At 37.7% G+C, this 12,285-nt stretch overlaps 1 protein-coding gene across 2 annotated transcripts in view; it reads right to left on the bottom strand.

Moving 5' to 3' along the window:
• Window positions 1-1,326: 1,326 nt before the first annotated feature.
• st3gal3a (ST3 beta-galactoside alpha-2,3-sialyltransferase 3a) overlaps window positions 1,327-12,285 on the bottom strand; it is a 30,225-nt gene continuing 19,266 nt past the window's right edge. For both annotated transcript variants that reach the window (XM_016268091.1, XM_016268092.1), the window contains 6 exons: window positions 9,806-9,869; window positions 9,530-9,625; window positions 9,109-9,295; window positions 5,034-5,180; window positions 2,909-3,055; window positions 1,327-1,955 (listed from right to left, as the gene is read on the bottom strand). In XM_016268091.1, the coding sequence (XP_016123577.1) occupies window positions 1,866-1,955; window positions 2,909-3,055; window positions 5,034-5,180; window positions 9,109-9,295; window positions 9,530-9,625; window positions 9,806-9,869 (731 nt within the window). In that variant the 3' untranslated portion in view covers window positions 1,327-1,865. The remainder of the gene's footprint in view (window positions 1,956-2,908; window positions 3,056-5,033; window positions 5,181-9,108; window positions 9,296-9,529; window positions 9,626-9,805; window positions 9,870-12,285) is intronic.

The following is a 12,285-nucleotide window of genomic DNA, read 5'->3' as shown; positions in this document are numbered from 1 at the left end:
AATAAGTGGTGTGACTGCACCGTTTCCCTTAAATGTCCGTCTAGTTTGAATTTGCCGCTGGCTCGCAACTGCTGTCTTCACGGAAGCTTTGCGTTCAAATATTTCAACTCAAATCAATATTTCGCATCTAATTATTTACTTATGTGGCAAGTAGTCGTGTAATAAGCGGGATAATGTACATCCATCCAGTTGTTATCTCAGAATAAACCCCTTCAGGCTGATACAAGACCCCTCCGCACCCTGTCGGGGGTTATTCTGAGGTAACAACTGGCTGGAAGTACATAATCTCTTACATATGATGTTGCTAAAAATAACATAATTTTGTGTATTTGGTGTAATGCAATGTGTTTATGCAGTTTAAGGTTAAAAAAACACATTTTCCACATACTCTACATTATTGCTTCTCCTCTATGCCCTGTCTTTCTGAAACGCGTTGATTTTTACAAAGCTCATCGGTCTGAGGAAGCGAGGTGTGCTGTGATTGGCCAGCTATCCAGTGCGTTGTGATTGGCCAAATACCTCAAGCGTGAGACGGAAATGTTACGGCCCTTACCATACTGTGATGCTGTGTCCCGGCGCGACGAGACAAAACCAATAAAACCCATCATAAACGAGGCATTTGTTGCGTCCAGTGGGGACATAATTACGGATTATAATGACTTGTACTGTCTTTTCACGTGTTTCGTTGCATATTGCGCCAGCGTAAACATAAAACCATGTTGTGATCGGAGAAATGACAAACAACAAGCGCTACTCTACACTGCTCAAAACTCACGTTTGAATCATCAGTGGCAAATTCTTTAAATATGTAAACGTACTTACAGACTGTGAGTCAGAAGCGCCAGACTGTCCTTGCAAAGTTGGAATTGCCCCACTTTATAGAAACAGCCTTTGTGCACAGCCTTCCCAGGATCAAGAAACAGTCCTCCGTAAAATGCGCTGCACACATCTGAAAATTTGGGTTGAAGTGTTCTGGAACAGTTTGGTAAATACAACTTAACCACTGATTTCTAGTCGTGTCCTCTTTTGGAAGACCAAACAAAGTAGTTTCACTTTCACAATGAAACGCACCGCGTCTTTACGACATGGCGGCGGCAACAACAATACTACAGCGAGAATCAAAGTTACGCCTTTTTTCTTTGTGTGAACATTTGGGCGGTGTTATGCAAATCTTGCCACATCGTGACGTAGACATGTGGGGACGTGTTTAAACAAGGTGTTTTAGGGGGGCGTGGACAAGTCTTAACTTTTATAAAGAATATCTCTTTGGGTTTGAGACTTTAGTCTTTGCAACTTCAGGGATCTTATCTATGCACCAAGAGCTTGTAACACTCCAAAGAGAAAGGAAAACTTGAAATCGCATCATATGACCCCTTTAAATGGCACACGTCAGAAGAGCAGCAGAAAATCAACAGAGACAATCATTTGTTGTGTGCTGTTGTGCATAGCCTGAGATTGAAGAGAACATTATTAAAGCAATCAAGCTGACACAGCTTAAAAAAATAAAGCATCTTAATGACTAGATCAAAATACTGTCTAATAAATACGGAATACAGTGGAATAAAAAAAACAGGAGAAAGCAGCACGCTTCCAGTCTCTGCCGGGCGCCCGCCGTGGCGCACAGGGACGGACTCTTTCTCGCCTAGGTGGCATCTTAAAACAAGCATTACCATGTTTGAGGTGAGGTTGCCATGGATACCGTCCAGCATATGAGGTGAGGTCACTTCCTCCGGCGGCATCATGCGATTGGCTCAAACATCTCTGGATGTTTGATGGCTCGAGTTAGTGTGAGTTCATCGGCTGGGATGCTGGTCACCAGTGATATGGTGAATACATTCTATCCGCTGCATGACTGGGACGTGACGTCAGATCCCGTTGGTCAGGTCCCGGATGACACCCCCCTTCACCAGCTTTCGGAGAAACTCTTTCTCTTTGGATATGTTGTGCGTCCATGACTGGGTGAGTGTGAGAAAAAGAGAGAAACAGAAAGAGCACAATAGGGTAAACGCTCATCAGAAGTTGGTCACGTGCTGCGTTTAAAAGAGCTATGACGTCTGCACATGCGGCTTTGCTTTTGATTTCACAAGCCACAAAAGCGGTTCGGACGGTCCACCTAAAGTAAACATGTGCAACAACAGAGGTGTTCTTCTAGGTAAAGAGAGAAAATGACAAGTCACTGTGAAATACAGTGCCATCTACTGATTTGCCATCCAAGTTGAATCATCCTTTAGATAAAACATAAAATGTATCTTCTAATTACAAAACAAAAAACAAACATGAAACAGGTCAGTTTCACACAACACTTTGGATAAGTATTTTACGTTGCATCATAAAAGTCCATAAAATATCTATTTTATTCTTTTAGGCCAGTGCTTCGATGCCACTGAAAATTCTAAATCTATTATCGCATTACACATCTGTTTGGACCTGAAGTATTGTTATACTGATGAGAAATTTTATTTGAATATATTATTATACAAGAACATATAATCTGAGGAATACCAGTATTACCCCTATCGGAATTAATGGAATTGAATTAAATTCCTTTGAATTTAACTCATGATTGCTCAAAACAGTCCATATTTATCAAACATACATATTTACTAGCAATAAATAAATAAACAAACAAACAAATACATTTAATTGCATACATTTTCATTTTCAGAATAAAAAAGTGGTACATTTTTCATGCAGGAATGGTTTGTAAATAGGTGTACATATTCATGTTTAAAAACTGAATTCAGTTCCAAAACTGTGTGAGATATTGATAAAAAGGCTACATATATTTTACAATATTTGTGTGACACTAATATAACTTATAGATGCTTTTACAAAAATATTTTTAACACCTAATGGTACACCATACACACTCGGGTCCATTCAGATCAGGTCAGTGTGGTGCTCTTACCTCTTTGATTGCAGACATAATGAGTTTCTCATAGTAGTGCAGAGGTGCGTGAGGTGTGTTCATGTCATATCCGAATCCGGCCACCGCCACCTCATCACAGCTATGAAGAGCCATCGTAATCGCAACAGTCCCCAATGTAGGAATATTCTGGAAAAACCAAACACTTTTAGTATTGCATGTCGAGAAGTGTTCCGTCACAGCGTATAAAAAAAACCCAACAGTCATACTTGAGTATGTAGTTAAAGACACATTCATAAAACCTCAAGTTTAAGAAAAAAAAAAAATATATAGCGTTTCTGGTTATTACTGCAAATGGTCTTTTAAGAAAATGTTTTATGGAAAACATTACATTTATATGTGAAAAATAATTGAATTTCGGTATTTAAAAATAGTAAATAAGAAACAAAAATGTGCTTAATATAAAATATCTACTTTTATTTTATATACAAAATACAGGGCCGTCCTTAGGGGGTGCAACTGGTGAAAATTGAAAGTAATAACCAGAAACTATAGTTCTAGTGATGCAAAAAAATTTAAAAATCTGTAAATTATCTGTGATTCACTTACAAATCTGATTCAGACAGATTCGTAAATGAGCCATTCAGAAAAATTGTATAAACCAAATGTGTCTTAAAAGAATGATACATTTAAAAATCAGTCATCTCTATAACGCGTGTAGTTTGTATTTACAACAATATTGTTTACACAAAAGCAATGCAACAAAGTGTTCAACTGCGAAATGTCTTGTTTGAACATGAAATACATTTGTACTCAAGTAGTCATTTTCTATTAGTAATAAAACAAGTTTTAATTCATTACTATATGCTTTAATTCATACTACACAGCACAGTGAAAAGAACAGATGAAATGAGTCAAGCAAATGCTGAACAGCCATGGATGGACTGGACACTCAGGATAGTCGAGTGCACTGCTCACACACTTCAGTACAGATAATGCACCGTGTGACTGACTTTATCAGAGACACAGACAGAGCGGGGTGTGTGTGTGTGTGTGTATCAGCAGAGAGGGATCATCCAGTCACCACCTGATCCACTGAGGCTGGAGAGACAAGTCTCAATGTGAAAGTCTTATCACCACAGAGAGACACTCTCTGGACTAATCCGGCCCCAGACACTCCGCCTGCATGCTGATAACAGGAAACGCATCACAGCTCGAGCCCCTTGAACCGCATCTCCATAGCAGCAGAGCACAAACAGTCTCTGGATCAGGTGGAGATGTGACGGTCCATCACTTCATTTCAACATCATCTCAGAGGGCTCAACAATAAGGATGACCCACTGACCCGGAGCCAGTGTGAGAGCGTTTAGGATCATTTCAGTACATTTTGATCATGTACATAAATAGATTTATTTATTTATTGTTTTTTTTTTGTTTGCTTGTTCGTCAGTCTGTACACTTTTAGGGAAAATCATCTTAAAGTATCTATCTGGCTATCATAGATGAGTGACTTCTTGTGCAATGGTAAAGAGGTAAAAAATACAACACAATTATATTATTAATAATTCTCCCTCTCTCTATATTTTCAGAAATACTTCATAAAATGCTTAAATATTTACATAACATTTGTTTTCATATATGTATACTATATGTATACATACATATACAGTGTATACATATATTTTTTTAAGATATGTCAGAGTAAGATATTTTCAGTTGAGACATCTCACACATGCATTTTAGTCTGGGACTAGCCTTAAGCCTGGTCTGTGAAACCAGGGGAGTATGTATTTGTGTGTATATTTTAAGCACATTTTTATTCTATAATAATTTTTAAATGCACGTTTGTACATTTTTCACATATGCAAATGTTATGTTTGTTTTCATAAAATATTTTGTTAAAAGCAAATTTGCAGTAATAATCAGAAAATATACGGTTACAGTGAATCAGACTTGTAAATGAATCAGATAATTTACAGATTCGTAAATAAAACAGAGACTGGGCTAATTTGAATATGAAAGGTTCTTAGTTCCTAAGACATAGGCTGTGTTTATGCAACTGGCCTCTGGTCTTTTTCAAAGAGGAGAAAGTTTTAAAAGTTTTTCAGACTATTACGGTATGTTTTGGATTGACTGCTTCAATATTTATTCAGTGTTTGCTCCTCACCCCTCTTCCCATGAGGCCATTGTTGTTTGGAAGGCCGATGAATTTGAAGGCCGCTTCCTGGATGAAATACGGGTTCAGGATCCGTATGTCTTCTGGCTCTCTGGGAACGACACGTGCCACAGACTTCCAGAATCCCTCCATACTCCGCTGAAAGACATTAAGAGTGGAACACAGAAGAAACTGAATTATTCCAAGAAACAAATGAAAAGAATAAACCTGCGTGACTTCGCTGATGGCCTTTACCAGCTTTTCTTTTCAAACACTCCTGCTCTGTGAATATGCTATTATAAACGCAGAAAGGTGTTCCACAAGTGAAGCGGACACAGAACAGTCACTCGCAGCCGCTGAATAACGCTCTCAGCTGAGTAAATAAGCCGCTCACTTTGATAATCAGAATAAAAAGGGTGACGCTAGCAAAGCGTTGAAGGCAAGAGCGTGTCCGAACACAGAGCTCTCGCTCTCCTCGTGAGACGCCCGCTTCACCTGCAGCTAATATGAAGGACCTCACGAACACACCTGGGAGAGAGTGACTGTTAGAAGCCATAACTCCGCTTGACATTTTAGAGCAAAGACTCCGGTGGGATTTCATCAAACGGCATCCCGAGTCACGGTACTACAAATAAACACGCCGCGTAATTACGTCCTGCCCTTGTTTTCTTTTCAAGGGAGGGACAGGCTTTACAGAGGGACGCACAACAAGGGTTTGGCCCAGGGAGCCTTACTTGTGGTTTTCTGGTGTAACACAAAGCATGTGTGATACAAGGTGTAATACAAACCACGTGTGTCGCGGCATAACATTATCACAGCTATCACTCACATCAGCCTTGTTTGAGACGTGCACAAACTCCTCCCTTATAACTAACCAAATGCTATCAATGTGGTTTGACCTTTTTTGAACGTTTTTAGCTTTGTACATTATAATTTGTGTCAGGTTTGTTATTTTGCAGAGTAAGTCCTAGTATTCTAGCGTACTGATAGAGCATTGCATATGCTACTGAATACACATTTCCAAGAATTTAATTTTAATCAGATTTCATACCATAAACAATAGCTGGTGCTTAAGTTTACGACAGCACGTTTTTTCATGTTTCATGAAATCTCTTACGTTCATCAAGGCTGCATTTATTTGCAAAATTGTTAAATAGTATTACAATTAAAAACAACCATTTTCTATTTGAAAATATCATTTATTCCTGTGATCAAAGCTGAATTTTCAGCATCATCACTCCAGTCTTCAGTGTCACATGATCCTTCAGAAATCATTCTAATATGCTGATTTGCTGCTCAAGAAACATTTCTGATTATTATCAGTGTTGAAAGCAGTATTATCATATAACATTATATGAAATTCAAATGTTTTTTAACATTATTAATGTCTTTAAAGTCACTTTTGAGAACTTTAATGTGTCCTTGCTGAATAAAAGTATTAATTTCTTTAAAAAAATCTTACTGATCACAAACTTTTATCATGCATTCCTTTTTTAAGTCTTAATAAACACAGCAACATTCAGAAGTGACTACATAAATGTCATCACTATCTCAAGGTCAGGCCAGCATTACTAAGGATGCAGAAAGCAGGTGCAGGTAAAATCTTGACATTTTGAGCGAGCACTGAAGCAGATGTGAATCGATCATTTGTTGGGTGCTGGACTCACAGGGTGAGAGTCAGAAACACACAGGTGGAAAATGTGACGTGGCTCGGGCAGAGAGAGATGAACACAATACCCTGCAGCGTGGAGAGGAGAGGGGCCTTTTAAAAGCCCCATGAAAATCAAGAAGCGCAAACAAAGCCACAAAGGCAAGGAAGACCCTGTATCAATCACCCGGTGGCAGGATCCACCTCCTACATCGCACAAGGCCTTTGTACGCAGAGTTTCTCTGATACCTGTCACCCAGCTGCTTGAAACAGACCTGCAGAAGAGTGGACTAATGATTACGAACTCTGAACTCTGGCTGATGTATGTCTGCCGATGCGTCCAAATGGCTCATCGTACTGTATTACAGACACGGTCACTCAACACTGCCGTAGCAACAAGCGGAAAACTAATCTGACCACACTGCTGAATGTACAGCACTACGGCATAACAAGCTAGATTTTGGCTGAAATGTGAGCTCACGATACACACAACGAAACTGAGACAAATAGATGAATATAAAAATAAAAATACATATCTTAAAATAATTAAGAATCAACAAATAAGTTTTAACTAAGACATTTTTTTCTAAAAATCATGATCACCCATTTTTTTCAGCAAACTTAGTTCTGGAAATATTTTTCCAAATTATATGAGATTTAAAAAGAATTCTTCAATAGATTTCTAAAGATGAGCATTTACGCATATCCAGGAACCAGATCAAAATATAAATAAAACAACACAATGTTACAATAATCCCAGTAAATGCTAAAATATGCATTTATAACTAAATACTTAATACATTTCTAGAATAAATAAAAATTTTTTTAAAAAGAAATAAAGAAAAAGAAAGAAACTATTTATTCCCAATTTATTCAGTCATTTACTATAAGTAGAGATGAAATTAGGGCTCTTTTAAATTGTATTATAAAGTCTTAATTAAGGGATAAAATGTACAGTCCATCATTATAACTAACTAATAAATAAATGCACAAAATAGATATTTAACCTGCAATGAAGACTGGTTAATTACGTAAATACACAAACAAATAAAATAGATATTTAAATTGCAATAAAGACTGGTTAACTACTGTACATAGATGTGGATGGATGGATGATATTTAATAATAACTGGTTGAATGAGTGAATAAATAATGCATTTATTAACAGTATGTTTTCATTGAAAAATTATTCAACTCCTCTTTTTGTACTTTGCCTTTTCATTGCAATTGATTAAATCATAAACCCTTTGTCAACAAGAAATTTTGTCCCTGACAACATGAACACTTGTCTTGAAGCTCATTGTATAGGCTTGTCTTGAAACGAGCATATGTTTCTTATCTTAAAAACGTCAAAAATGACAAAATGAATGACATCTTACTTCCGGAAACCTTCCATTGCAAAAGTAAAACTTGCGATTAATCTACTCAAGCACATGCATCTCTAAATAAATTGAAAAAGACATTGAAGTTGAATCAACATAACGAGTCAGTCACTGACTAAACTTTTAGTGATTCACTTACTGAATCACAAGTCATGGCTTTCGGTCATATCTGATGTGCACATCCACACACATACTTTCTCTGATGGGTAATTCCCAAACCCCTTAGTTTTTGGCTAAAAGAGTTCCCGACACATTTCTGCGTGATGATGTTAGGCTGTAACCTGTGGCCGTGGATCGGGCCCTGTGTTTCCCTGCGCTGGAAGCCACTGCGGCTCATTCACTACAATGGCTGCTCTCATTCACTCTGACACTTTGGAGGTGCGAGTCGCAGACGTTATCACAGAATCCATCAGTTTCCAGCGGGCTGACACACACTGTTGCATTCATAAACCACTGTGGTTTTCTGCAGCCGTCTGTGGCGTAGTACGGGCCGCTGACCCTGACATTGACCCCCAGCCCTCTGTCTGCACATGTCTGAGTCACCAGAATCTGAGGACACTTGACACTCATAAACACCATTGTATTGCAGTGTGTAAGCTGAAGATGTCATACAAAGCATCTAATGATTCATAAGACATGAGCTCTGTTCCGAACCATAGCGAGATGCCTACCTAGACAGCATGCTCAGTATCACAGGAATGGTCCGGATCAGACCGCTGACAGAAAATAGGAGATCACCAAAGACTTCAGAAAAGAAGGATCCACTAAATAGCTTTCAAATTGAGTTTGTTGGGTTAAACATTTAGAGTCTCATTGTATCTTCTTGAGTAGAATTAAATCTCATTCTTTCTCTAAATCATTCTTTCTAAATGTTCTCAAATCATTGCAAACCTTCTTGAATGTTCTCAATTTTGAGTAACATCACATCATCTTAGTCAAACTGAATCTTCTTTGTTTCTTTTTAAATCTTTTATAAATCTTCTTGTGAAATTAAATAAATAGAGCAGTTGTGTCTGTTTATGAGGTATGAGTGGCCAGATGCTTTTGGACGCCTTACCAGCTTTTCATTAAACACCATGAGACGCAGCCATTTGAAGTCCATGGGTTTAAAGGCAGATAAGACGAAAAGCGAGCTCTTCTCGTAGCGCTCAGGTTTCTGGATGGCTCCTTCAGGGTACGTGATACGCATGGTGGTCTTCGAGCCGACGTCCTTCTCAAACCCGGCAACTGGAGCCTCGTTCAGTCTAAACCCCGAGGACAAATCAACATGACATCCAAACGGTCTCCAATTACTTTCTGCTATTAATGTACAGGATTCAGCTGTGGACATTATTAACGGTTTGTTTGTATTGGTAATCATTCTTCAAATGTAATCTTCTGAAAACAACAACTGATTTGTGTTAACATGCCAAAATTAGAAGAGAAAAAAAAATTCCAAGCAACAATCAATAAAATATATTACTTTTATAATAACTTACCGTACAACAACATCATACTGATCGATTTGGGATCCCAGGGACTTGTTGAACAGAATGCCTCCATTGCCAATGATAATACACTTCTTACAACTTATACTGCAGGAGAAAATGACAAAACATGATTATAGAAACTGATCAGCTTACAGCATCAAAAGTTTAGAGAATGATTTTTTTATATATATATATATATATATATGAGATATGGTTCATCATGTAACTGCAAAAGAAAAGCAGTGAGTGAGATTGTGTTTAGGTGATTATGTGGATGTTAATTACCTGTCCAGTTCTGAACCAAGTGAATATCTCTTTGTAGCTTGTAAAATATGATCAATGATCTTTTCTGTGGACAGAGAAAATGCAATTATTTATTTATTTAGAGAGATAAACTACATTAAAACACACCAGAGCCAGAACAAAGGTCTGAACAAAACAGCTTTTGATTTTCTAACAGAAATAACTAAAATGTGACATTATAGTTAGCCAAAGATTACAGTTACTCAGTTCATGCTCTGATGAGCTGTTTGCAAACTACAGTGGCATTGAGGCATCTACACTGACTAATATTACAAAATTAGTCATACTGCCCACTCATTCCTTGTGACCACAATTAGCATATTATGTTTATGCAGCATGATTTGGGTCACAGTTATACTAATTGTACATAATATTTAAGATGGAAGATCTCTGTGAATTATGCATGACTGTTGGATTGAATTAAAGTAATAGTTCTCCCAAAATTAAACATCTGATGAAAATTTTACTTGCCCTCAGTCCATTCCATTTCTTCACAGGAACAGATTTGGAGAAATGTAGCATTGCATCTCTTGCTCACCAATGGATGCTCTGCAGTGAATGGGTGCCGTCAGAATGAGAGTCCAAACAGCTGATAAAAACATCACAATAATCCACACCACTCCAGTCCATCAGTTAATGTCTTGTGAAGTGAAAAGAACTTTTAGAACTAATAAAAAAAATGATCAGGAGAGAAATATGCACAGATCAAACACCATTTAGGGAAATGCAAGACGGTTTAAAACATTTCTTACAAATACACAACCTTTGGTTTCACAAGATGTTAACTGATGGACTGGAGTGGTGTGGATTACTTGTGGATTATTGTGATGTTTTTATCAGCTGTTTGAACTCTCATTCTGATGGCACCCATTCACTGCAGAGGATCCATTGGTGAGCAAGTCACGTAATGCTACATTTCTCCAAATCTGTTCCCATGAACAAACAAACCCATTAACATTTTAGACGGCACAAGGGTGAGCAACTTTTCAGCAATTTTTTTTTTTGGATAGGGGACATTTCTAAAGCAGCCCGCTGCCAAAAATGCTGCAGCCTCCTGGGAAAGAACCTACATCACAGCTTCAAACACACTCAAGAATGAGGAAAAAACCTAAGTTTAGAACACCCTTTTTCTAACGCACAATCCACTATGCTATTTTTAGTAAAACATTCCACCGAAAGGCATTCCACTGGAGAAAAAGCTCTTTATGCAAAAGATAATAGAACAAGATTTGTATGTAAACTCCACAACAACAAAATCAGTGATCTGCGTCACTTTTGGTCCATTTTATAGTCTGCCTGCTAATAAATGTGATCCAGATTACTTGAAAAAGCAATATAACTCCTTTCCTCAACATGTCACACTATTTAAGGCATCATTCATGTCTGCAGCATAAAAAGTTTAACCCATAGGGTTAGGGCTGTGTTTAAAAGCATGAGCAGCATTTAAGTGCTTTTCATTTCAACATCACATTAGACAGCAGTAATTCCCACACAGACATGTAATTCAAGTACAAGTGTTTCTGCTGAAAGGCACGGCTTGAGAAACATCAGCGGGACGGATGCAGAGATGCCGACAGCTCTGCTCTTAATGTCCCAGACCATCTGCCAAAGCAGCTAAACGGAGTCAAAGCAGAACTCATCACTTAACATGCACATTTGTGATTTAATCAGGCTGGAAGGTAATTACACCCAAAACCTCCAGGGCAGGCATGAATGAAGGTGAGTGGAAAGGAGAAATGCCTCATGTTTCTGGTTTAAATGTCTGAAAGCACACCGGATGAAAGAACCACTGAAAACCTGATTGAATCTAGGCCACGGGGAAACGGCTTCCACCTTACCTGCAGGAGCCCTTGGTGACTGGTTAAGTGGACATTAGTTTAACATCTACCTAATATTTATTTTTTCTCATTTGTAAGTCATATGTAAACTTTAATAATCTTTGCAAAAACTCATTCAGATTTTTTTTTATGTTTTAGAAACAAGTCTCTTATGCTTTTATTGCAGAAACCATGATACCTTACCATTCAAAAGTTTGGGGTAAGTAAGAAAGAAATTAGGTAACACTTTAGTATAGAGACCAATTCTCACTATTAACTATTTGCTTATTAGCATGCCTATTATTAACATATTGGCTGTTTATTAATACTTATAAAGCACATATTATGCATGACCATATTCTACATCTCTAATCCTACCCAATATCTAAACCTAACAACTACCTTACTAAGTATTAATATAATAAGCAGCAAATTAGGAGTTTGAGGCAAAAGTTGTAGTTAATAGTTTGTTAATAGTGAGAACTGGACCTTAAAGGTGACATAACATGAAAATCTGACTTTTACAGGTTTTAAGTGCTATAATCAGGTCCCCGGTGCATCTACCAACCAAGGAAACGTGAAAAAGATTAACCCAGTAACTTTGTTTTGGGAAGCCTTTTTCTGCAAGCGTCTGAGAAAACCAGC

This window comes from Sinocyclocheilus grahami, unplaced genomic scaffold (genome assembly GCF_001515645.1).
Source record: "Sinocyclocheilus grahami isolate Dianchi unplaced genomic scaffold, SAMN03320097.WGS_v1.1 scaffold43.1, whole genome shotgun sequence".
NCBI lineage: Eukaryota > Metazoa > Chordata > Actinopteri > Cypriniformes > Cyprinidae > Sinocyclocheilus > Sinocyclocheilus grahami.
Note: the sequence above shows the minus strand (reverse complement) of the source record. Positions and strands in the feature narration are given on the sequence as shown.